This window comes from Morus notabilis, unplaced genomic scaffold, assembly GCF_000414095.1.
Source record: "Morus notabilis unplaced genomic scaffold, ASM41409v2 Scaffold338, whole genome shotgun sequence".
Classification (NCBI taxonomy): Eukaryota; Viridiplantae; Streptophyta; class Magnoliopsida; order Rosales; family Moraceae; genus Morus; species Morus notabilis.
Genome location: NW_010358348.1, coordinates 297,849 through 323,351, shown reverse-complemented (window position 1 = coordinate 323,351; position 25,503 = coordinate 297,849). Strand labels below are relative to the sequence as shown.

The following is a 25,503-nucleotide window of genomic DNA, read 5'->3' as shown; positions in this document are numbered from 1 at the left end:
AGTAGGGAAAGTTTCGAGGGCACAGCGAAATTTATTAGACTCATCCTGGATACCATTGGTGGGAAAAAAAAAAAGGGGTGAAATAATGATTTATCATAAATTCTAAGACCACATAACCACATAGAAAAGAAATCAAAAGTTACATTACGCACTAGGTACGTTTTTATCTTTGCCAATAATCATAGCACATGCGCTGCTATATGCTTAGCCAACGTCATCCATTATTATTCGGATATAATTGAAACATATCTGTGTTCAAACAAAAATAGTATTAGGCAATTGCCTTAAATTAGTTTTGGAAAAGTAATTATTTTGTATTTTTTAAGTAAAAAACTATTTTCTGTTTTTAGGCGAGAGTTATTTTATAGTTCATAAGAGCCTATAAATAAATAGTTTGTGTAGAGTTTTGTGTGTTTAGAGAGAGAAGTACGGAGGAAAAAGTATCTCCTCTTGAGAGAGAGAGAGAGAGAGAGAAAAGTGAGGAGAGAGCTAGGTAAAGGGTGTAAGGAATTTTAAGTAAAAAAAAAGTGAGAAAATCTATTGAGTGTATAATTTTAAATTTATTAGTGCATTTTTTCTTCCTCTTCTGAACCAAGTAATTATTTATCTTATTTGTCTTTTTGTTATTTTTTGCGTGAGTATAAGAGTGTGTTTTAGGCAAAAAGAAAAATAAAAGAGAGAAACAAAGATGGAGCAACTACCCTGCATTTGTGGGACAGTTCCTCTAGCCCAGGTTTGACTACCCCAAACAAAAATGGGAAATAAAAATAAATAAAAAAATAAAAAGCAAAATATGCCGACCAAATCACAAAAATCTTTATAGGGGATTGAGAATTCCCCTGCGTGAGTTGTGCTTGGCATTAAACAAAAAAGAGATAGCTTATAGTATGTATCCAAAGGCTCTATTCAAAAGGAGATGTATATTATTATCCTTAGCGTTTATTATTACTATAATAATATTATATAATAGTAAAGTTAAATTAAATCATAGAATGACCGACCACGTGGTGGGCACAACAGGCGGAGTACTCTCAGAAGAGCGGCGCCTACCCGTTCTGGGGAGTGTCGAATTGATTTTGGACGCGCAATTTTTATTATGAAGTGTTGGGTGCTGTCAAATCCAACTTTCCAAAAAGGCTTAGAGCCTGTTTTTTTTGAATTTAACTTGAGTATAATTCTTGAGTTGAATTTAAATTATAATTTAAGTTAAACTTGTAACTTGAGTTTGTGTTTAGTTGTGTACATTTGAGTTATGGTTTGAGATAAGAATCTTTTTGAGTTTGTGTTTGAGTGAGTCAAAACTTGAATTTGTATTTATATAGTATTTTAATAAAAACTCAATGCTGATGAAAAATTTTAATAGGGTATATGAGTCGAGTTTTATTCGTCTTTTCGTTATCAACGTATAGAAAAAAAAATCATCTCAATCAGAATTAAAACGAAAAAGTTATAGCATTTTTAAAAATAGAAAAAATACTGTTCATTAATTTGAGTTCGAGTTTCTGAACTCGAGTTGAAGGGGAAACTTGAACTCGAGTTTTAGTCTTAAACTCGAATTTGAACTCGAGTTTAAACTCGAGTTTAAATTTAAAAGAATATGAACTCAAATAAAATTGTAACTCAAATTGTTTTTTTTTTTTAATTTTTCACTCAAAAAAACAAACCCTTAGAACCTCGGCAATGTTACAAAGGGATTTGGGTTGGCAGTGTCTGTGGGTGTGTGTTTTGTGACCAAAACGTAAAATCATGGCTAAGAAAAATATACGGAGAGAATTTTCGAGCTTTTTATATATTCAAGCGCGTAAAAATGCGTATATGTATGCAAACAAGTAAATCCATGCACGTGATCTAGCGATGGAATTATTAGCCGTGTTTAGAATTAATCTCTTTTTTATTTTTTATGTTTTTTGAGAAAAAAAATAAAAATATTTTTAAAATAGCGTTTAGCGTAATAAAGATAAAAAATAAAAATAAAAATTATTTTTTAATTTAGTATAAAATGAGAGAGAAGTGAAAAACGACTTTTAGTCGTTTTTTATTTTTTATTTTCGCGAGCAGAGAGAGAAAGAGAGATATTAATGGGTTGTTTTATACTGAAAATAATCTCTTGATAAAACTACCAAACGCATTTTAAAAAATGAATTCTGTCTAAGATTGAAAACGTTTTCATTTTCATACAAAAAATAAAATTATTTTAAAACGAGTTTCAAACGCGCCCATTGAATACAAGGCTAGGAAGAATATTTTACAGAATGAATATATACATTCAGTCACTTTTTTTTTTTTTTTTTTTTTTTTCTTATAGGTTAATTTGACTTAGGTTAAATCTCATTTTAATCCTTGATTTTTAAATCACCTCTGAACGTTTTTTTTTTTTTTTTCGATCTATTAAGCGTGTCTCAAATTAATCCATCCGTTCATTAATTCTTAAAACCTTGACGAAAAAGGCACGTGAGTGCATGTGTAAGGTTGTTGAGTCATTTAGGCATAGTTACTACCGTTGCTACCTTAATTCGAATTTGGAGGCAAAATCTCTAGAGTCTTGAAGGTGAGGAGGCTAACCAAGAGGGGATCAAAGGGCGATAAAAGGGGGGGATAGAAATTAGGGGTTTTAAGGTTGTAGGCACGGGGGCGTCTTTAAGATCTAAAATTAACCGTGGAAGTCGGAGTTCTTGGAAAATAATCCGCAAATTACCATCGTTTAGAAGAGGTTTAATAAGAGTGTTGTTTGATCGCTAATCTGAGGATCTTTTGGAATGGCGAGCTTATTTCAGCAACCAAGCTTAAATGGAGGATTTTGTAGGACAGACGTGAGCCCCCTTCAAACAATTCGGCAACACATCAAATTCTAGCCTCGAAATCCCGTAAAAAATTGAGCTTGAAAACAAAGAGACCAAATTAACTCTCTTACAATTACGAAATAACTATACATGGTCCTCGAATGACTGGTGTCATATATAAATATATATATATATATATATATATATATATATATATCAATCTTATGGATGGAAAGATTAATTGAAACAAACTTGATAGATTGGGGATATGTTCAGTGATGTTTTAAAAAAAACAAAAGATTTCTCACGACAATAACACATATATGTAGAATCTTAGGCTTGATCATATTAACCTAAACAGGATTGAAAGACTAGCCCTTGACAGGATTGAGGGGGTGAATACCTGGACTGGGACCAAAAATATGATTTAATTTATAGCTCTCGGACCAAAAATATAATTAACCGCTTTTTCTTGCTTTTGACAATTATTTGATAAGATATAGAAATGTTAGTTATTGGGCAATTCTACATTTTTTTTAATGTGTGTATATATGTTATTAGTGAAAGATTTACAAATTTTTTACATGATACAACTCTACTATCATCTTATGTCTTTTAGAACAAAGAACCACTAGGACCGATACGCATAGCATAACTATACCGCTAAGCACATTTGTCCTGGATAGCTTGATCATATTATCCTTCATCATATCCCACAACAAATAAAACGGCCCCACAATTCCAACTGTAGCTCGGACGAATGGTGAAAATCAGTCATCTACAGTTGCAGTCATCCAAAATTCATCAAGCATGAAGCACCTAATTGCATAAACTCCCTAACGATTTCTTACATTCTCTTTATTATGAATCAAACTACAAAGTTTGTAGCAAACCTATCCAAGTACCTATCTACAGAGTATCTACCCTCAACCTCCAACTAAAAACTGCAACTAAAGAAGGGCAACACAAGAGTGCAACTAAACATTTGCATGTCTTTTTAGTAAAAGAAGACAATTTAGTTGGGTCCATATAGGATCTTATACCTATTGAGTTTCAAAAGGTTTCTGGCAACCAGAAAACTCAATTAAACAAGTTCACCAACATCCATTTCCTCTGCCCCTGCCCCCCACACCCACGTTCATGTTCAGACACCAGAAGAGTTCCAATTCTTTTAGCAGCCAGTAATTCAGCAATAGCAAAAGCCGGAGTACAAACGGAATAAAACTCGAATCTTTATTCTAAGTTCTACATGCTCTAGATCACTGTTGGAGATGTCCTTGGTCGAAAAGCATGACCAGAAGTTCCTAATGTGAAGTTATAAGAATAATAAAGCAAAATCGAGATTGCCTCACAAAACTTAGGAGTATATGCTCTTGCACAGATTTCTAACAAACTTAATCGGATAGCCTATATATGTCTGTTCTGTATCACTTACCAATCAAAGTAGAAGAAATATAAATGTTTCGCTTGCTCGTTTGAACCATATATCTTCTGTAAACACAGTAGAGCTCACACAATACCCTGAAAGCATACAGCAAAACGTGGCCTTGCATGATTTCATGCAAGATATATTATTAAAAGGCATCAATTGCAAGAGATTTTAAGACAAATTCCATCGAGCATTGCTCATTTACAAAAGTGGTTATCTTCCATGTTCTGTTGTTGCTTATTCTGTACTAAAAACTAATCCTGTTCTTATAGTGAGACAAATCACAAATTATGGTGTACAGCATTATCAAACCCAATGATTATCTATTGAATTTGAACTCCGCTAAACATAGTTTGTGTTAAAAGTGCACTCCTTAAGTAACAAGGATTTCACCTTGCCTCTTAATCAAACAAAATTTTATTCAAAAATAAGAAATCGTCATCTTCTACACAGAGCAAAAGTAAAGAGATATTAGGGGAAAAAAAAAAAAACACACACACACACACACACACACACACACACACACACAAACGAGTTCTTCTGATCCTTACATTAGAAAAGAAGTCTCAAAACAATCTCTGCGACGCCTTCTTCCCAAAAATCGCCTCCCAAACTGACGGCGAAAATGACGCCTTCTTATCCAAAAACTCTCTAACAGCCTTCTCATTAAGCAAGAACCCTTTATCTCTCAACTTCCCAATGACCCCTTGAGCTTCCTCAACGCCCTTTTCCTCGCACAACCCATCGACCAGCCCCACAAACGTCGCCACATTCGGCGAATGCCCAGCCTCCAACATCTCCACGCAAAACTCCAAGCCATCCTCAAGCCTTTTACCCCCACACAAGCCTTGAACCAACACAGAGTAACTGAAGGCATTGGGCTCAATCCCATTGCTCTGCATCTTCCTGAAAATCCTCACCGCGTCGTCGAGCTTCTGCGCCTTGCAGAAGCCGTCGACCACGGCGGTGTATATCACAACCTCGGGAATAGTTCCCTTCTCCTTCATTAAACCGAAGAGCTTCATCGCTTCCTGAACAAGCCCGTCCTTGCAAAGCCCGTCGAGCATCGCCACCGCGTTGGGAATCAGACCCGTCTCCTTCATCTTCTTGAATATCTCGTCGGCGTCCTCTGGCGGCGGCGGCGGCTGCGGAAGAGGAGGTTTCGGCCTAGCTGCTTCTCGCCGTGGTTTTTCCTGCATCCCGTCCTTGGAACTATCAAGTCCGAGCTTGAATTTTTCAAGGAAACTGTCGTCCTCGGAAGTTAACGGTCCCCGGCCCCGCGGGGGTCTATTGGGTCTGGAACGTTCGCGAGGGTTCTGCGAAAAACTTGGGCCCGTCGTTTCATCGGATTCGCCATTGCCGGCGGAGCCAAAGAACCGAAGTTTCTTCGGTAAGTTGTTCCGAATTGAGGATTGATATGAACGGGATAGGGAGTTACGAGTTCCGGTGAAGATAAGCTTGGAGAGATTACCTCCGAATTGGGGCATATTGTCGTGGGATCAATGGCGAAGCGGGTTGGGTTTAGGGTTTTGAAAAAATGGGATTTGGGTTTTAACCCCCAAACCCAGTAGAGTACACGTTGGTAAAAAACGAAAAAGATGGGGGCATATAGGTAATTTCATTAACACGTCTTGTTTGGAAAGAAGGAAATAACTCCAAAACAGTGAACAGATAAGGATTTTCTCCAAAGAAGTCACCCTCTATCTCTCCGATCGATTCCCAAATCTTGGAGAGCTCACAACTATGATTAATCGTTGCTTAAGTTCTGTTCTTTAGAACCCCATTTCACTGTTCTGATTCAATCAAAGGTACGTTACTGAACTCAGGCATTGCAAAGTTTTATTTATTTATTTATTTATTAATTGTGTTGAAAACTTTATATTAGTTTTGATGTTTAGAAAAATCTTGTTAGGTGGCTAACGTTACTGAACTCAGGCATTGCAAAGTTTTATTTATTTATTTATTTATTTATTAATTGTGTTGAAAACTTTATATTAGTTTTGATGTTTAGAAAAATCTTGTTAGGTGGCTGACGGAAATGGGAAGCACACAAAATGGAATTATGTGGTTCTTCAGGGACAAAGGTTTTGATGACAAGAGTATAAATGAAATGTTGAGAAAATGCAAGCGACTTGAAGGGGTACAAAGAGAAAGTGCCTCTGAGAATTGGGCTTACTTGGAAAGCATTGGAATTCAGGAGAGAAAGTTACCTCATGTTATCTCAAAGTGTCCTAAAATCCTCACTTTAGGCCTCCATGAGAAGCTTGTTCCAACTGTTGAATGTCTCAACACACTTGGTACAAAGCCCCAAGAAGTAGCTTCAGCCATTGCAAAGTTCCCTCACATATTGTACCACAGTGTGGAAGAGAAGCTTTGCCCACTTTTGGCCTTCTTTCAGACGCTGGGTATTCCCGAGAAGCAACTTGGGAAGATGATTTTGCTCAACCCGAGGCTGATCAGCTACGGCATTGAGACAAAGCTGACGGAGATTGTGGAGTTCCTTGCTGGTCTTGGACTTTCTAGAGATGGGGTGATTGGGAAAGTGATGGTGAAGAATCCTTTTATAATGGGATATAGTGTTGATAAAAGGCTTCGCCCGACAGCGGAGTTTTTAAAGTCGATAGGCCTTACGGAGACGGGTCTACAGTCAGTAGCAATGAATTACCCTGAAGTTATGTGCAGAGATGTGAACAAGGTTCTGAGACCAAACTTTGCTTATCTGCAAAGAAGTGGATTTGGAGATGGGCAAATAGCAACTTTGGTGACTGGTTATCCCCCTATTCTGATCAAGAGCATTCAGAACTCTTTAGAACCTAGAATCAAGTTTTTGGTAGAAGAGATGGGAAGGCAGGTTGATGAAGTCACTGATTTTCCCGATTTCTTTCGCTACGGTTTAAAGAAAAGATTGGAGTCACGGCACAGAGCTTTGAAGCAGAGGAAAATGGATTGCAGCTTGAATGAAATGCTGGATTGTAATCAAAAGAAGTTCCAAAGGAAGTTTGGTTTGGTTTGAAGGAAGGTGAGCCACTTCCCTTCTTTCCTTATTTCATTTTTGCTTGAATGTAGTTTCGATTACGAATGTAGATTGAATGGATGTCTTCCAATTTCTAGTAAACCCAACCTATTTGCGATTTCGGGTTGGTCAAATAGAAGAAGCTGACTCAGTCTTGATATTGTAATTTTATGCGGAAGTTTTCAAAATTTTGGAGTTCAATTTTCTGCTCGCTGCTGGTAAATGAATGTCCATGAGATTGTTTGAGTTGTTCTTTTCTTTCTTTTTTCTCCTCTCTTGAATATGTAGTAATCTCGAACTGCAGATTATGTTTAGCCCAATTGGACCGACAATAAAGTAAGATATATATTGTTTTCTTGAAAAGAAAGGTGGAAATGGAATTTTCCTTTTAATTACATAGTAGAAGAAATTGCCAATTCACATAAGTTCTAAGTACAGTCTTGGCCCGTACTCATTTGGTTGTAAGGAACACAAACGTGGGATTATATAAAAAAAATCTCCCATTTAAATTCGAAAGGAGGGTTAAATGACTCCAAACCGAGTAACAGGAATTGCAAGTGCCAAGTCGGTAACCCTCCAATCTCGGGATGAGCTGAGCCCCAATAAATCAATGTTAGATTCTACGTTTCCTCACAGTTCAAGAAGACAATGTGATATTTGAATAATCACTTTCAATGGAGCTAAAGGCAACGCCCAAGCCCAAGTTAGGCCATGTGAAGACAGGCTTGAAAGGAGGCACATGAGGCGACGGCAGAGTCTCGGCTATGATTAGGCAAATGGCCTGAGTTTGTGGCCTTTCGCTGGCTACAGGATGTGAGCACGCCAGGCCCAGAAGCAGAAGCCGATTTGCTTCCTCGACAACATACTCATTCTTAAGCCTCTCATCCACAGCCTCTAGAATACGCCCTTCACGGTGCAACATCCAAACCCAATCAACCAATGTGAACTGGTGCTCCTCGTGCTGAATCTTAACTCCGGGGCTTCTGCCACACACCACCTCAAGCACCACCGCACCAAAGCCAAATACATCAGATTCCGGCGTAGCCTTTCCTGTGTGGAAGCACTCCGGGGCTACGTAGCCCATTGTGCCTGGGACACCAGCTAGTCCTAGCTCAGCATACGAGGTCCTCTCGTTTTCTATGGCACGTGCAAGCCCGAAATCACCTAACCGAGCATTGTAGTCAGAGTCAAGCAAGATGTTGCTGGCTTTGAGATCACGGTGAACCACCTTTTGGTCGTAGTCGTTGTGAAGGTAATGCAATGCCGAGGCTACGCCTGCAAGTATCTTGTGTCGATGTCTCCAGTTCAGTGTGTTGGAGGATTCGTAGAGGTGTTTCTCAAGGCTTCCGTTTGGCATGTAATCGTAGACTAGAAGAAGCTTTCCTTTTTCATAGCACCAACCTGAAACACGGAAAGTAAATGCACTATTAGTACTTAACCCTATTTATTTTTCTGCTAATATTTTGTCGGGTATATCACATTAGCCGGGTTTATAATTACATTCTAGATCATAGGTTATAGTCTAAATTTTCATTGTAAAATGTCGTTTTTATGGGATATGAGAACATTTTCTTGGACTTCAGGTTATGGTCTTGTTGGTGGTTCGCTGAACCACCTGACAGACGACAGCAAGTAGAAAGGAAGAGAAGATAATCAGGTGACACAGGAAAAAATGAAAGAAATTGTGGCTCAATAAATTAACAAAAATAGTATACAAAGGAAAGACTTGTATCATCATTTTTGTCTGCACCCAAGTACACGAGTTTTGACCTTTTTAAATTCAATGGATTAATCAGAAAGGCTAGTGACTGGCCATCCTATGTCATGCTTAATGAAAACATATTACAGCTAACAATTGATTTTTAACAAGTCACCCACCAAACTTCTATCATTATTTTTTAGGACAAATTTTATAAATTCTCCGTAAACTTTATCACTTGTGTCAACATATCTTTTGAACTTCAAAATGGGCATGTTGTGCCCCTTAAATTTTGTCACTTGTGTCAATATACCCTCTTAAGTTAACTCCGTTAAGTTTTTTAACAAAAATGCTTATAAACACCCCCTTAAACTTTATCACTTGTGTTAATATGCCACTTGAACTTTAAAATCTACCTATTTTGCCCTCAAACTATGATATGTCTCCAACTTTTGTTTTTGCATCTTGATTCTATCATTTTTTTAAACGAAAATGTCAATATGACCATTAAATTGCTAATTATTATAATATTTGACCATTAAAGTTTGTTAAGTTAATGGATTTCTTAAGGTTTGTGTTGATTTTTTTTTTTAAAAAGTATAGTAAAATAAATGACTTGAACGCATTTAGATTTAAAATTGTTATATATGTATAAAGCATAAACATATTTTATGTCGAGCACTTCTATCTAGGTGAAATATTAAGTGAAAAAACTAACAAAAATCATTACATTATATAGATTTGCTTCTCATTTTTTCCCTTTTTACTGCCTCTAATCAACTAATGTTTTGAGAATTGGTACTTAACTAACATTTTTAGAGGAGAAGGTCTTCAATAAATCTCAAATATCATAGATAATTAGCAGTTTAATGGTCATATTAACATTTTCGTCAAAAAACTGATAGAATCAAGATGAAGAAGAAAAAGTTTGAGACATATCATAATTATGGGGGTAAAACAGGTACATTTTAAAGTTCAAGGGGTATATTGACAAAGTGACAAAGTTCAATGGACATTTATAAGTATTTGCATTAAAAAAACTTAACGGAATTAATCTCATGGGACATGTTGACATTTTCGGGGGCACAACATGCACATTTTAAAATTCAGGGGACATGTTGACATAAGTAACAAAGTTTATGGGGCATTTATAAAATTTGTCCTATTTTTTTTCTTATTTTTTTCTTATTGTTTTTTTCTCATTTTTTAATGAACATGTGAAATTTAATCCTTGAAATATTCAACCATGTACCCCTGGCAAAAAACAACTTTCCATTATTTAATGCAATAAAAGAACATGTGAAATTTGATCCTTGAAATATTCAACCATGTACCCCTGGTAAAAAACAACTTTGCATAATTTAATGCAATAAAAGAACCATCAAACTGAGAAAAAAACAATAAAATAAAAATAAGAAAAAGAAAATTAAAGGTTAAGGAAATTACCAACTAAACGGACAAGATGCTTATGGCGAAGCCGGTGAATGATTGTGAGCTCAGCCAAGAAATCATCCTTGCCTTTGATGTCATCTCTGGAGAATTTCTTCACAGCAATTTCATTAGTTCTTAAAGCAGAACTAGTACTACGTCCATCCCAATCTCTAAGAATTCCTCTATAAACGACACCAAATCCACCTTGTCCCAAAACCATATTCTGATGGAAATCATTTGTGGCCTTCTTGAGATCCTTGTATCTGAACTCTCTTGGCATCCCAGGCAACCTTTTTAATGCTCCCAAAACATTGGAGTCTTCATCAAGATCTCTTCTCTTTTTGACACAAGCAACTCCAAACTTGACACCACACAAGGCTAACAAAACCATGACTGAAACACCAACCCCAAGGGCAATCCTCCACCATTTCCCGTCTTTCTTACCCGAAAAGTCTTCCACTTGCAGCTCCCATTCCAGCACGCAGTTGAACTGAATCCCGGGATTCCCCGTGGAGGCGGCGAAACCGAAGTAGGAACTCTGCTTGACATGGTCTTTCAGGTTTATGGTCTCATTCAGGAACGGTTGCTTTGGCCTCTCATCGCTCCGATTCGCCATGTAAACTTCCATTACTTTGGACTTACCGTTGTACTGGATCCACACTCTGTAGTCAGTGCCTGTCTCCGGCGAGATTAGGAAACCGAATCGGTCAAGCGAGACTGTCGTTTTCGATCTCACCGAGTTGATGTTGAGGCCGATGTGGTTGTCATCAGGATCAAACTCTTGCTTCTCGGTGTCGAACTCGACGGCCACCAGGCGGTTCTCGGGATTTCCATCGGTCGAGGCGTTGGTGAGGCCTAGCCACCGGCCGTGGCTCTCCTCGGGGACGTCGAACTCCGGCGCAATTAGGAAAGCGAAGCCTTCGCCAGGGTTCCAAGTTCTGTTCCTGTAGATGTTCATGACAAAAGTGGTGTTGAAAGAGGCAATGTCTCGGTCAGTTTCGGATCGCCAGAGCTTGTAAGGTTTATAGTACATGATTCTGCCGGATTTGTTGAAGTATCCCAAGGGCTGGTTCTCGTTGTCTGGGGTCAGCTGAAGGGCCCCACCATCAATGGAAGAGAAGTTTGTGAACTTGAAGGAAGTTGCGTCTCTTACTTCTTTGAAGTCATGGAATGAGAGGTTCTTTGTCTTTGGTGATTTTGATGAGCCAATTGTGGCGTTTTGGAGCAGGGAAAAGCAAAAAATTATGAAGATTATGGAACTTCTTTTTGAGAGCACCATTTTTTGCTTTCTATGTTTGGCTCGTAATGAAATATGGCAAGGAAAGAAGGGAAGGTTGGAACCAATCAAAACAGAGAAGAGAAGAAGGGAGATCTATTAGAGCTTTGTTTTCCTATTTATATATGCACAATAATGTACTTGCTCCCTACAACGAAATGGATAGGAAATTACCAAAAATATGAGTATATTTTATTTCTTTCGTATATATATAAATATATATGTATAATGTATGTATGTATGTATTTAGTTGGGGATAGATCTTCTCTTAGGGCGTCAAATGACCTTATCAATATGCCATTCTGACCATTTCTTTCATTATTTAATATTTTAGCGTGTAGAGAATCTTTCTTCATTTTTCTGTGAATGATATTTTGCGTTATGCTTTTTAGTACTTTGTTTATGCTAGAAGGAATGGAGCGGTTGGATTATTGCTTACTAAAACAGTTTTAGAAGTCCAGGCGATATGCATAAGAAGTCAAATTTTTTCATTCTAATTAAAGATTCCACACAGACTTTGGGTGTTGCCTTATTTTTTATTATTTTCTTTGAAGAAATTTCTGGGTAGCTATAATGGATTTGATATGCCTTGACTACAGTGTGGGGGAAAACCTACAGGAGTTTCATCTCTAAGACTAACCAATTTGTGGCAATTATAAATATAGCACAAGGAAAATGAGAAGTTCTAAAGAAAAGAAAAAATAAAAAATAAAAACATTGAACTTGGAGGGTAATCTAAATATTCAATCAAGATGTCCTTTTCCCCTTTATATCAACGTCAGCTTGTACTAGTCATGCTCATTCTTTGGTTTTGAAATCAAATGGAGTGTTGAAAAACAACCAAACAAAACCAATATAAATAAGATTATTAGCGAAAGTTAATATTTTATATGTTGTTATTTTTGTTAGTGTTTAGATTTTATTTGTATTTATTTTACATTACTGTATCTTTATATTTGATAGTTTCCCATGCGATAATTGTAATTTGTATATATATTGAGTTCATTCCATAATAATACTTCTTACTAGTAACTTTTTTTTTTTAATTCGTGAATGTAGGCACAATAAGTGTCTTTTCTTCCTTTTATTTTCTTCTTTCATTTATAATAAATATGACTTATCAAGAACTTTTATTGCTCAAAATTTTAATTACAAATATAATTGAAGGATCTCAAATTAACTTAGATCAGTACTGCTTAAAGCCTTAAACTACCCGCTCTGGCCTCTGCAAATCTGTGACAAAGTGACTTATCAAGAACTTTTATTGCTCAAAATTTTAATTACAAATATAATTTGAAGGATCTCAAATTAACTTAGATCAGTACTGCTTAAAGCCTTAAACTACCCGCTCTGGCCTCTGCAAATCTGTGACAAATTTAATTGGTTAGTGAACAAAATGAGTACACTTGATGGAGCCGTGTCTCACGCAATAATTGTCAGTCCTTGACTGATCTGCAGAATTTTACACACAACATGAGTCCAAATGACACTCGTGGGTTGTCCATCTAGGATATATATATATATATATATATATACACACACACACACACTATATATATATATATATGTATATCATTACATGAATACTTTACAAACCAAATGAGTTGGTTTTCCTGCTTTTACAACATAAAAGTACACGCAAAAGGGTATGCCTTTTCAAGCTGCACCACTGAAAAGGAGAGGCCTGATATTCTTTGTATTATAATATTGTCAAGTGGATTATATTGTATAGTTCCACATGAACATGTGAGAAAGAAAAAATAGAGTTTTTCTAGAGATGTTCTGATTGAGAAGAAGACAAGCACAGAGGGATTAGTGTTTGGCTCATTTTAGATTACTTCTAAAGCTTCTGTAGCTTATGACTTGGAGTCCGGCAAAGTTGTCTATATGTGAACTAATTATCCCCCTAATTCAATTTAGCTTACCTGAAGGCGTTCCCTTTTTTTTTTTTTTTTTTTTTTTTTTTTTTTTTTTTTTTTCTTCTTGTATCTCCACAATAGGTTTAGGTTTGTATACAACGTAATATCAATCACTTGACTTCATTGATAAACTTTTTACAATTGCCTTTTAGTACTAATGTTTTTCCCCACTTCTTTCTTCTAATTCATAGTCCTTGATGGTATGGATGTGCTAATAATCATTAAAAGAGAAAAAGAGAGAAAATCATCTAATAGATTAGGAAAATATTAGGCTAGGGACTTCGTTTTATCCTAGTAATATAGTCAGTTTTTTTAGTCATTCGATTAAATTTCGAATGAATTGCTTGATCTATAATAAGTGATAAGAGTACTTTATGCGGTACGGAACACAATATTTAATATAAGCGCTCATAAATTTGCTGGTAACATTTAATATGAATGACTAAAAAACACTTATCCAAATGGTATGGGAAAATTGTTAGGACAAGTATTTTTTGGTTGTAAAAATTTAAAAATAGGTATTTTTGGCAATTGGCGTTTATGAAGAAAATCGGATGTATTTTTGGTTGCTTGATTGCTTCAAATATGGAATGTTCTTTTCTTGATAGAAATCAATTTTTGAAAGGAAATCCTAGAAGATTGGAGATTAATAGAAGGAAGGAAGTATCCTAGAAGATTTATGAGAACTGGAAAGTTATTGCATGTCTGGAAACTGAATATAGTTTCTGTTTTTGAAAGTCAACTATTGATTCAAAGATGGTAAATTGATAATTGGTGATTTGATTGATATTTGATTGAGTTTCCGCAGCTGGACGATCTTTCTCTATCTCCTAAGAATGTGTCCAGGTTTGTATATCAGTTTTTGAAAGATTTCAAGATTTAAGAAGATTGATTCTCGGACTGATTTTGGGAGAGCTGACCCTGACAGCTATGTTGCAGTTATTGTTGCAACAAGGATCTGCAACAGATTTGATTCAACAAATTAATTGAAGAGGTCGTCAAGATGTCCACATTTTGCTTATTTATTCAAAAAGTCTCTCGAGTCTTTGTACACCTTTTGATTAGTTTTTCTGGGTTGTGAGATAGGTGTGAGTACTTGTATTCACAGAGATGATTTGAGTGTTTTTTGGGAGAAAAACTTAATTGGAGGGATTCTAATGTTAAAAAGTCGAGGAGATCTCGCTGTTCAAGTCCATTGAGAAATTACAAGTTCATAGGTGTTTTCTTAGAGAGGGAGTTTCGGGTAGATTAAGTCCAATATAATTGTAAAAGAGTTCTTAGTGGATTGTTCATCATCTGGGCGTGACCGAGTAGGTTGTGACCGAACCACGATACCATTTCTCTCATGTTTTTTTATTTTACGTCTCTGTATTATTTATATTATCTTATAAAGTATTAAAAGACTCAAACCGGTACCAACAAAAATAACATAACTTACCGTAAAAGCTCTGATAAGATTAACTAATCCAAACTTGATCCATTTAATTTTTCAGACCTGATACAAAGATATTGACAATTGTTTTCAAGGACTACATCGCTAATTAAAAACTGATTAGCGCAACTTAAACCTACATGTCAAGTAAGTATAGACGAAATGAACAGAATAAATAAATGAATAACAATAACAATAGTGTAACGTGGTAAGCCTACTTGTTAGTGATTTCTTTCTTCTACTTGACATGTATTTTTAATGAGATATTTAGTGCAGTAATGCAGTATGGTCTTCTAGCGTCGCAGATAAAATAATGCGACCCCTTATCAAGGGCATTCTCTATACAAATGGTTATATACATTGATATAGATAATTGTTTGACTTCTCCAAATATGCCATACATAGATATAGATCAATGTTTGTTGATCTTATATCCATGTTTTGCCACAAGCTTACATGTTGGAGGAACTGCTCTCTTCAACCGAGCTGAAGGCAGTACTAAATGAAGGCCACATGAAGACGGGCTTAAATGGGGCCACGCGAGGTGGTGGCATACTCTCAGCTATAATTTGACATAAAGCCCGAGTCTGTGGCCGCTCGCTGGACATGGGATGGGAGCACGCCAGCCCCAGAAGCAGAAGTCTAATAGCTTCATCGACGTCATACACATTGTCAAGCCTCTCGTCAACAGCCTCTAGAATACGTCCTTCGCGGTGCAGCATCCAAACCCAATCAACCAACGTGAACTGGTGCTCCTCATGCTGAATCTTGACTCCGGGACTTCTGCCACACACCACCTCAAGCACCACCGCACCAAACCCAAACACGTCAGTTTCGGGAGTAGCCTTCCCCGTGTGGAAGCACTCGGGTGCAATGTAGCCCATTGTGCCCGGGACTCCGCCTAGTTCCAGCTCGTTATACGAGTTCCTCTCATTTTCGATGGCTCGGGCAAGCCCAAAGTCACCTAAGCGAGCATTGTAGTTGGAGTCGAGCAAGATGTTGCTGGCTTTGAGGTCGCGGTGAACGACCTTTTTGTCGTACTCATTGTGCAAGTAATGCAACGCCGAGGCCACACCTTCAAGAATCTTGTACCGATGTCTCCACGAGAGAGTGTTCCGGTCGGAGGATTTGTACAAGTGTTTTTCAACGCTGCCGTTTGGCATGTAGTCATAGACTAGAAGAAGCTTCCCTTTCTCGTAGCACCACCCTGAAGAAAAGCCATTTTAGTTCTTTAAAAAAAAAAAAAAAATGTTCTTTGTGCTGCATTTCATCGAACAGAAGATCCGCAAACGGAAAAACTAAAGTATTGGAACTCACATACCTTCTAGTCGAACAAGATTTTTATGGCGAAGAAGGTTGATAATGGTGAGTTCAGCCAAGAAATCTTCTTTACCATCAATATTATCTCTGGAGAATTTCTTCACAGCCACTTGAGTAACAACAGCATCAGAAATAAGAACGCCTCTGTAAACGACGCCAAACCCACCTTTACCCAGAATCATGCTCTCATGGAAATTCCTCGTAGCCCTTTTCAAGTCCTTGTACTTGAATTCCTTAGGCATCCCAGGTAACATTTTCAGCTTCCCCGTGACTCCAGCTTCCTCGTCACGAGCTCGTTTCTTCTTCTTCAGACAAAAACCTCGTATCTTTATCCCACACAAGACCATCACCAAAACCATCAACGGAACACCGACCGAAAACCCGATGATCAGCCATTTCCAATCTTTCTCCGACGGAAAGACTTCGATTTCGAATTTCCATTGCGTAACGCAGTTGAACTGAACCCCCGGGTCGCCGGTGGAGCCGGCGAAGCCGAAATACGAAACCTGTTCGACGAATTGCCTCAGGTTTATTGTCTCTTTAAGAAGCGGCGTTTCAGGCTTGCTATCACCTTCTTTCACCATGTAGACCTCAATTACTTTGGACTCGCCGTTGTAATGGATCCACACGCTGTTGTTTGTGGTCGGCACCGGCGATAACTCGATCCCGAACTCGCTAAGCGGAACGGTCTTGGTCGAATTCACGGAGTTGATATTGAGGCCAATGTGGTTGCTATCAGGGTCGAAGCCTTGTTTTCGGGTGTCGAATTCTATGGCAACTATTCGGTTTTCGGGTTTACCGTCGGTTGTTACATTGGTTAGGCCCATCCACTGCCCGTGACTCCCTGCAGGCACGTGATGCGACGGGGCTATGAGAAACGCCAGCCCCTCGCCGGATTCCCACGCTTCCGTGCGGTACATGTTTATGACAAAGTATGTGTTGAACGACGCAATTGCGTCGTCGGGGCGATCGGATGACCAGAGCTTGTAAGACTCGCGGTACATGACCCGACCGGACTTGTTTTTGTACCCATTATGTTGGTTCTCATTGTCCGGTGTTATCTGAAGCGCGTTTTGATCGATGGAAGAAGTAGGGCTTGTGAATAGGAAGGAAGAAGCATTTTTCTCTACGTCAAAACCGTTGAACGAAAAGCTCTTTCTTTTCGATAGTGTCTCAGCAGAGCAAAAAATGGTAGCAATTTGCAAAAGCGCAAAACAGAGGACCGTGAAAAATAGGAATCTTTTCATTGGGATTGCTCGAGGAAGATGGGATTGGCTTAAATTAATTAGAGAAGAGGGTAGCTAGAGAAAGAAGTTTGCTTGTGTATTTATTTACATAAGAAGGTACAGTTTGATTAAGGAACTCAACAAGAAACTTCCAATAAGTTTCAACTGATCTAATTGTCGGTTTGCCATCTTGACCATTTCTTTATTCTTCATAATTATGCTGCATTTTCTTCCTCAGTGAATGCATCGTTTAGCTTTCCTTTTTTGGAATAGCAAACTTTGTAGTTTTAGACATCAAAGCAATTCAAATAAGCTAAACTCAAGAAAGTCCATATTTTCATGCTACAAACCTTGATCCCAAAGAAAGTCCATATTGCCATTAATGAGTATTATCATTTCAGTTACAAGATATTAATGGTTGTAATAAATTAAATAATTAATAAATAATTAAAAATAATTAATAAAATTTAATTTTTATCACATCACGTTATTAAATTTTTATATTTATATGTGACCTAACTATTAAAAACTCGTCCTTTAAAAAAAATGTGAGAAATTTCTGGGCAGCAACCGTTAGTGCATGTGCCAGGACAACGGTGATAATAAGAAAAAGCCTGAGGGAGTTTCGTCTCTGACCAGGACACTAACAAAAGGATTTCGATGAGTTCTGGAGAAATACGAGTCCACATTCAACTTAAGACTTCGTAATAAAGTTGAAAATTCAAAGAAAGTTTCCATCACCTATTGCCACATTCAGCTGAATAACAAATGAATCTCTTTTTGTCAAGATAGCTGGGACCACTCTAAGTCTAAGGACCTGTTTAGTTCTCTGATTTGAGTTTTTAATTTGAGTTGAGATGTGACTTTATGTGAGAACTTTTTACTGTAATAAAAAAGTTAAATGTGACTGTTTCTGAAAATTTTTTACTGTAATAAAATTTAAATTCTAAATTCAAATCAGTAAAATAAACAAGGCCTAAATGGTAACTATAGTTGCCTTTGAAATGAGTACTACTGTTCTATTACGACTTTTTTTTTTTTTTTTTTTTTTGAAAAACTACGACTTTTTCCATGGTCAGGAGTGCTTGTATTTGTAATGTTTATCAGCTATAGCCAGACTTTAATGCGATTTTACTTTTAAAATATTTTACAATTTCAATTGTTCTGCAAGAGATATTATACTTACGCTATTATCCAATAATTAAAATATATAATGATGTCTTTATTTAATAACAGATTATTTCTTTTTTTCACAGCATCAACAAACTACTTTAAAGTTTTCAATTGTTGCAAATATAAACCATTATATTGCACTTCCACAGGCATACAAACAAAATACAAAATGTTAATCCAGATACAAAGGAATGAAGAAGAACAATACCAAACAAAAAAAAAAAAAAAGTGGCATTCAACACTGCACAGTAACAAAAAGTGGATCGCTACATAACGGATCACAATCTATCAGATGTAATGCTCTAAGTACCAAATGGTATATGGAGTGACTATTTTGTCGTTTCCCCTTCTCCACTGCAAGTTTTGATTGGTCCTCACGTACAGAATTTCAAACATTCGGCTTATGAATTTTGTTGAAAAAACTGAAACAGGAAAAATATTGGTTGCTGGTTTTCGTTTCAAATATTGTTAAGCCAACTAAACAGATCAGACAAGTTTATAGAATCTATATTCATACGTATATATGTTCTTAAGTTTGAACAAACACATACATCACAAGCAACACTTAAATTTTACGGGCAATAAACGAAACAAAGAGATTAAAATGAACAAACACCGCCATCACAAACATAGTAAACATGTACTCATCTTAATTTGTTAAATGTCCTTTAACTTCTACTTGGACATGAATCCCCCAACCACAGCACCAATCAGAGCAGTCGGATCTCCCAGAATCGCGGACACGATAATCCGAACTGCACCGCCAGCAATCTCACAACACTTCCTCACCTTCCCTCCTCTGCCACCATGGTGATGGTTTTGCAATGTCCCCTTAAGACTCGGAATCCTAGTCTGAATCTCCCTAACCTTGTTCTTGTCCACATTTAGATACATCGCTTGCCAACTCTCCACAAGCAGCTCCTTCACGCATGACACATGAAGGTTATAGGCCCTGCAGTCCGATCTGTATGACCATCCAGGCCCCTTGCCACCGCAGCAATGGCACGCGCCAGATAACTTAAGGCACAAGTAAAAGGCGCGCCCATCATCATCCTGCAGGACTTGTGGCAGGTTGGCGCAACAAGGGTGAAGATCAAAATCACACCTCCTGCAGTGATAAACAAACCCCAACACTTCATTTCTGCAGGCGTCGCATCGCCTCCTGGCGCCACCAGGGGGAGTGTAGTGGAGCTGAAAATCACACTTGTTGTAGAAGGGATGTGTTATTCTGGGACGGGCCACGGCGCAGGCCTTGTGCAGGTCAAACTCGCACCGCAGGCACTTGTACTTGAGGCCTATTCCAGCTTCTTTGCAGCCATCACAATTGAATGGGATTTCTGTGTATTCAAGCTTGAGCTTGTGGTGTGGATGGATGGGGTGAGAGATTTCTTTGTCAAACTTCATGGGGTTCTGTTTTTTTGGCCTATTTGACAAGTGGGAGACATGAGATGTCTCTATATGAAGGTTATATTATGGATTATGATCATGATCGGTTTATATGGTCAGTCTTTTTAAAACATCCAAAAGGGATTTCTCATTTCTGAACAGTTATTTGGTTAGGCGGATACTTTGCTTAAATTTCACAAGTAGAGAATAACTTTGGTTGTGTTTGAGGCAATAATTTGAGTTCAAGCTAAAGACTTCAGGGTGGTTGAGTGAGGAATCAAGAAAGCATTGGCTAATTGTGGAATCTAATGCCGTGGAAGGACGTTGGTTTGTTTTATTTGCCTTTTACCTGATAAAACCGAGATTCCCTAAAGTACTTACTGACACAAAAAGTTCAATGGTACATAACAGCAAATATCGGAATTGTCCTGTAAAACAAATTTAAATCTTCAAAGATCTAGCACTAATGTCCTAACAACAAATATTTAGTAAACAGGTTCAAGTAGTTTAAAAAAATTAAAATAAATCAGCGTTTGGTAAATATTTTTGAGACTATTTTAAATTAAAAAAAAAACCCATAAAATTTTAAGTTTAGCCCCTTTGTTTTCAACGTTTTGAACTAAAAGTTCAAAAGTTCAAACTCACATATTTTAAACCCTAAGTTTAAACTACCACATTCTGTATCTATTTACTAAACGGGCGAATTATAGGGAAGATTAACTGAAAAATTAAGGTTTAAGAGTCTGGTACTGAAGATGAAGATTCCAACAAGGACTTGTACAAATATTCCAAATGTTCACGGAACAGTAGTTTAGACACTTCTTTAACTAATTTTGATCTTTAATCTTTATGTTCACCGTTAAAAGGAGGAAAAAGACAACAAATGTAGACCCGTAGAATCATCTGACCCCAACAGCTGGAGTTTTTCTGGTGCTTTGGATTTTATTCCTTTGAAAAGGAGCTTCAACACTGGAGGAAAAGAAGTAGTCTGGATTTTTTAGAGTGCTCTCACTTTAAACGACGAAATCGAAATATCCAAAACTAACAAGATGGTTATCACACTTTGATGCTGCCATGCCCATAGACATTTCAAGTACTTTTGACGTGTCACTTGGAACTTCTCAAAGTTGTTCCCGGAATTTATTCTCTCAATGATGGATGTAATGAATATACATATATATATATATATATATATTTATTGATTTTTACTCAAAAGATTTCCCATATGCTAAATTGCAGCGTTGGAATATGGAGCTTTTCATGGTAAACACGTCATCGATAATAAATATGACTGATCCTTACTGTTTGACATTCTTCTTCTTCTTCTTTTTTTTCCTTCTTTTTTTCCCCTTTTTTGTAATATGTAACGGAATCTTTTCCTTTTACTTTTTGTTTGCAAACATATCTTTTATTTGGTTTCTTGCTCCGTTTCTTTTTCTTTTGATTTTTCAACAGAAATGGGAAGCTATTATGTTCAGTTTTGACTGCGAAGAACTTTCCTGTTTCCCTCCTTTTTTCTTCACCGCGCTTGCATTGTCGGTCGTATGGTTTGTTACTTTGTTTATTCAACAAGTAAGAATTCGAACGAAGAAAACTTCTCCTCAATCAAACACAGACCACAATAGAGCTCAGAATCTGAAGCTTATACGGGTAAAAACAAAGCATTTGACTATTTGATTTACAAATATGCCCGCCAGCCAAAGACCAACACCCCAACAATCCCCAGGAACCAGCCTAGCAAATGTGCTTGGTAAGAGAAGAAAAAACAGAGTGGCAAATTGTAATTAAAAAAAAAATATCTATGCCACAATTTGCAAATCTACTCTTTCAAACTAAGCTTTGCATTTTGAACTTTCACGGCAAGCTTCAACTTCTGCTCCTCCATATCTCTTAGAACGGCAAGCAAATTTGATCGGTATACTTCACATCGTTGATTTGTGCTCTCTAACTCAGCAGACAACTCGCGAATTTTCTTTTCCTTCTCCTCCTGAGGAAAGAGGGAGAAAATGGATTGAAGCGTATTAGATTACATTTACTAACTTGTAATCTAACTTGTCCTCTAAAGGTATAAAGTGTAAACATCTTCCACCTAGTTAATCAAAGTAACAGAATCACAGGTGCATATTTATGGCAAAGCAAGGTGGTCTGCCTCTTTTTAAAGCTGATAAAATTACGTAGGCACATGTGCATAGAAGATGACATAGAAAGAGTTACCAAGCAGACAATAATAAATAGGGTTATTTACACTGACACCCCTCGTGTCTTGTCTAAATTAGAGAGAAACCTCTGAAATTAGTTCTCCTAACAAATAGGACGTACTGTAGGCTTTCTTGTTTTCCGGACGGAATATATTACCAGAAAAACTTCAACAAAACATCAAAATACGCCATATGTGACTGTAGCAAAACCTCAGGAAGGGCACCTATATACACACAGACATACAAATATACAGCATTTTGTTCTTTAAATATCTGACCATACATTTAACAGTGTCTGAAATTAAATACCAGGCCTACTTTCTGCTCAAGGAGAGAGAGAGTGTATAGATTGACTACAGAGGAAAGCAAAGTAACGGAAGACATTGAAACCGGATATGATTGCAAGTTAGATGGAACTTACTACAGACGGGTATGCTGCCATTTGATTTTCTTCATTTGTATGCAAGACTTGGCTACTTCCATTGGCGAGAGTACCACCTGGTGCGGTACCAGAAACTTGATTCTTCACGGCAACAACCTTCTTAGTAGCCTCTTGTAGAGCATCCATAGCCACATTATATATATGGATAGATTTAGCACCTTCTTCTACATATTTGATTGCTTCCTGGCGTAGATTGTTATACCGAACAGTTAAAGATTCCCGAGAAGTATTAGGCAATTCAGAAGCACGTTCTTCAACAACAGCTCCAGTCTTGGCATCTCTAGTCCACCGTTTTAGAACATATTGAGAAGGAAGTGTCAGAACATTTTTCGCACGAAAAACTGCTAATATGTGCCTACAAATTATTCCAGAATATTCAAACATCTGGCAGCTGCAGGTAGCTTTCATCTCAAAAGAATCGAAACTAACTGCGTTTGCTTTGTGGTCTTCTCCAAATTTTGCCACTCTATACGTGGCAACAGTTCCCGAGTCATCTATTTTGGTTGCGGGATTAGCAAGGGTCTCAACCAATTCTTCCTGGAACTTCTTGAATATTCTTCTAGTATAGAGGTTTGCAGCTTGTTTTTCCATGGGAGATGGTGTTTTTAGAACTGGTGTAGTGTTGGTAGTGTCATAATCTGCTTTTAGTTCCATTTCATGCCAACTTACAGTAGCTTTCTCGTATTGTCTAATCAACATTTGTATGGTGGTGGAGGCACTAATAAACCCATCAAAGAAGAAATTCAAACCTCCACTCCCCTCAGTTCCAGATAACTCTCCAAAAAATGTATCTCTCATGTAAACTGGGACCCACTGTTGCCGAGCATTGTACATCGATTGAAGCCATTCATTATCCATGATGTAGTATCTTTGGAGCAGAGATTCCCAACTCGACTCAAACTCATTAAATGTCTCGCTGTCATTAACAACCTTCTTGAACTCGGTTTCAAAAGTGGGCTGAGATTGATACAGCTGAGCTAGTTTCTCTTTGGTTTCTCTGAATATGGCCCCCTTACAGAAACGATGGCGAGTTTCAGGAAGAACCTGTGAAATAGCAACTTGTATAAGCCTGTCTGGATCGGTTGTTATAGAGGCAGGACTTCTTCCAGACATAGTATGAAGCCAAGTTTGGAATAGCCAAATGAGCGACGACTCGGACTCGTTAAGAATTAATGCACACCCAAACAACACTGGCTGGCCATGATGATTAAACCCTGTGAAGGCGGTGAATGGCAACCTATAGCGGTTTGTTCTGTAGGTAGTGTCGAAAATAACCGCATCTCCAAAGTAATTGTAGTTCATCCTGGCTGTTGCATCAGCCCAGAAAATATTCCCACCAGAATGATCACTGTCACTTTGAACTGCATAGTAGAAAGCAGGATTCTCAGCTTGCATTCGCTTCAAGTAGTCCAGTACATGCTGACCCCCGCCGCCGAGGGTCCTGTGTCTGCTGCCACTCATGTGACTTCAAAAATTCAACTGTACCCCACAAGACAAAATAACAAAGCTACAATGACTAATCATTAATCCATCAAAATCCCATAAAATTTAAGAATTTGAGCAAAACTCACTCTTGGAAATGCACTTCTAAGTTCTAAGGTTTTTATAATTGCAACATTCAATTATAAAAATGAACACAATTACAAGATAAAATGATAAACACCCAATTACAAGGTTAACTTTATCCCAAAAAAATTTGTAACGAATCAACGCTGAGAAAGCGTCAATTCCAGCAAAGCCGATTATGTAATAATAAGCTACATGGTATGAAATTCTAACAGTAAGAATATGCCTAATGGTTTAACAATTGCAACACTCAATTACAAGATTTCCGGCTTAAGAATAACGCCAATTAGAAAGGGGAATTTCGGATTAAGATCATTCAAGAGAGAAAACCTACCTCAAAATTTTAATATCTCTAAAGATATCTCGCTGCTGAAAAAGGTTTCGCTACAGAAATTGGCCTTCTGCTCAGTAGAAAGCTCGGTGGTGAAGTCAACGAAAGCAAGCTTTGGTTTTGCTTCCGTTAAGAGAAGAACGGAGGAATGAGGCTGAGAGAGAGGGTGAGTGTTTGGCCAGACGAAGAAGAAAGGGGAAAAGGGAGGGAGAGAAAGGGGATTTTCCTTTTCTTTTCTTTTTTATGATGTCATTTTATGATTTTCAGAAATAAATAACCCTAATAAAATGAACCTCGTTTTTTTTTTCTTTTTTTTTTTTGCTGGAAAAAAATTCATCAGAAAGAAGTTCATATCAAGTTGGTGTCACTCTTTCAAATTTTAGAAAATTTAAGGGTTAAAACTTTATTTATGGATTAGTTTTATAGATGCACCTTGAATTTTGTATTGCATTTTTACATGCTTTTAGAAGGTCTTCGTCTTTTAAATTATGTATCCTAATTTAAAATGTCCTTGCATTTATAAACTAACAAAATGATGACTTAATATTGCTTATATTTTTATAAATGTCTTTAAAAATATTGATTTTAAGTCAACTTATCAACTGTGTTATTACTTTTGTGTTAACTTACCTCCTGATATTTTAAAAGATTTGAGGAGAATTGACATAAAATCAATAGTTCAAATGCGTTTATAAAATAACATTAGTTCAGTGGGTGTTTTGAACTACTTTTCATACTTCACGGGATAAAAGAACCTTTTTAAAATTTTAAAGACATGTTGAAATTAGGTACAAAATTCATAGAGCATTTATGAAATTAATTTGTTGTTTTTTAAGAAAACTTAACTAATATGATTTAAAAGGAAAATACATGTAATTTAAA

General features: G+C 37.1%; 6 protein-coding genes across 9 annotated transcripts; 1 reads left to right on the top strand and 5 right to left on the bottom strand.

Moving 5' to 3' along the window:
- Positions 1–3,913: 3,913 nt before the first annotated feature.
- On the bottom strand, positions 3,914–5,757 carry LOC21396922 (pentatricopeptide repeat-containing protein At4g38150). 2 transcript variants are annotated; one of them, XM_010092432.2, is made up of 2 exons: positions 4,761–5,757; positions 3,914–4,326 (listed from the first exon to the last, which is right to left on the bottom strand). In XM_010092432.2, exon 1 carries the CDS (start codon positions 5,694–5,696, stop codon positions 4,776–4,778), a length of 921 nt encoding a protein of 306 aa, XP_010090734.1. In that variant the 5' UTR covers positions 5,697–5,757; the 3' UTR covers positions 3,914–4,326; positions 4,761–4,775. The 2 variants fall into 2 exon arrangements, with proteins under 2 accessions (XP_010090734.1, XP_024017678.1); XM_024161910.1 differs by having other exon boundaries at positions 3,915–4,301.
- Positions 5,758–5,883: 126 nt separating this feature from the next.
- On the top strand, positions 5,884–7,551 carry LOC21396921 (transcription termination factor MTERF6, chloroplastic/mitochondrial). Of its 2 annotated transcripts, none has more exons than XM_010092431.2 (2): positions 5,884–6,017; positions 6,235–7,551. In XM_010092431.2, the coding sequence occupies exon 2, from the start codon at positions 6,248–6,250 to the stop codon at positions 7,220–7,222; it is 975 nt and encodes a 324-aa protein (XP_010090733.1). In that variant the 5' UTR covers positions 5,884–6,017; positions 6,235–6,247; the 3' UTR covers positions 7,223–7,551. The 2 variants fall into 2 exon arrangements, with proteins under 2 accessions (XP_010090733.1, XP_024017664.1); XM_024161896.1 differs by having other exon boundaries at positions 6,006–6,017; positions 6,221–7,551.
- A 24-nt stretch (positions 7,552–7,575) lies between these two features.
- LOC21396920 (probable L-type lectin-domain containing receptor kinase S.5) lies at positions 7,576–11,774 on the bottom strand. Its single transcript, XM_010092430.2, has 2 exons — positions 10,368–11,774; positions 7,576–8,623 (listed from the first exon to the last, which is right to left on the bottom strand). The coding sequence occupies exons 1-2, from the start codon at positions 11,629–11,631 to the stop codon at positions 7,860–7,862; spliced, it is 2,028 nt and encodes a 675-aa protein (XP_010090732.1). The 5' UTR covers positions 11,632–11,774; the 3' UTR covers positions 7,576–7,859.
- Positions 11,775–15,180: 3,406 nt separating this feature from the next.
- Positions 15,181–17,589, bottom strand: LOC21396919 (probable L-type lectin-domain containing receptor kinase S.5). Its single transcript, XM_010092429.2, has 2 exons — positions 16,301–17,589; positions 15,181–16,186 (listed from the first exon to the last, which is right to left on the bottom strand). The coding sequence occupies exons 1-2, from the start codon at positions 17,544–17,546 to the stop codon at positions 15,432–15,434; spliced, it is 2,001 nt and encodes a 666-aa protein (XP_010090731.1). The 5' UTR covers positions 17,547–17,589; the 3' UTR covers positions 15,181–15,431.
- Positions 17,590–18,932: 1,343 nt separating this feature from the next.
- LOC21396918 lies at positions 18,933–20,304 on the bottom strand. The gene has a single exon (XM_010092428.2). It carries the CDS (start codon positions 20,100–20,102, stop codon positions 19,374–19,376), a length of 729 nt encoding a protein of 242 aa, XP_010090730.1. The 5' UTR covers positions 20,103–20,304; the 3' UTR covers positions 18,933–19,373.
- Positions 20,305–21,735: 1,431 nt separating this feature from the next.
- LOC112090489 (protein FAR1-RELATED SEQUENCE 9) lies at positions 21,736–24,852 on the bottom strand. 2 transcript variants are annotated; one of them, XM_024161898.1, is made up of 3 exons: positions 24,625–24,852; positions 22,704–24,231; positions 21,736–22,071 (listed from the first exon to the last, which is right to left on the bottom strand). In XM_024161898.1, the coding sequence occupies exons 2-3, from the start codon at positions 24,183–24,185 to the stop codon at positions 21,904–21,906; spliced, it is 1,650 nt and encodes a 549-aa protein (XP_024017666.1). In that variant the 5' UTR covers positions 24,186–24,231; positions 24,625–24,852; the 3' UTR covers positions 21,736–21,903. The 2 variants fall into 2 exon arrangements, with proteins under 2 accessions (XP_024017666.1, XP_024017665.1); XM_024161897.1 differs by having other exon boundaries at positions 22,704–24,203.
- Positions 24,853–25,503: the final 651 nt, after the last annotated feature.

Excerpts from the sequence above, each read along its gene's own strand:
- LOC21396918 (XM_010092428.2), bottom strand. The coding sequence starts at position 20,102 with ATGAAGTTTGACAAAGAAATCTCTCACCCCATCCATCCACACCACAAG.
- LOC112090489 (XM_024161898.1), bottom strand. The coding sequence starts at position 24,185 with ATGAGTGGCAGCAGACACAGGACCCTCGGCGGCGGGGGTCAGCATGTA. Across the intron at positions 22,072-22,703 it reads TGGCAGCATACCCGTCTGTA|GAGGAGAAGGAAAAGAAAAT; the intron begins GTAAGTTCCATC and ends CTCTTTCCTCAG.
- LOC21396922 (XM_010092432.2), bottom strand. The coding sequence starts at position 5,696 with ATGCCCCAATTCGGAGGTAATCTCTCCAAGCTTATCTTCACCGGAACT.
- LOC21396919 (XM_010092429.2), bottom strand. The coding sequence starts at position 17,546 with ATGAAAAGATTCCTATTTTTCACGGTCCTCTGTTTTGCGCTTTTGCAA. Across the intron at positions 16,187-16,300 it reads AAATCTTGTTCGACTAGAAG|GGTGGTGCTACGAGAAAGGG; the intron begins GTATGTGAGTTC and ends GCTTTTCTTCAG.
- LOC21396920 (XM_010092430.2), bottom strand. The coding sequence starts at position 11,631 with ATGGTGCTCTCAAAAAGAAGTTCCATAATCTTCATAATTTTTTGCTTT. Across the intron at positions 8,624-10,367 it reads GCATCTTGTCCGTTTAGTTG|GTTGGTGCTATGAAAAAGGA; the intron begins GTAATTTCCTTA and ends TCCGTGTTTCAG.
- LOC21396921 (XM_010092431.2), top strand. The coding sequence starts at position 6,248 with ATGGGAAGCACACAAAATGGAATTATGTGGTTCTTCAGGGACAAAGGT.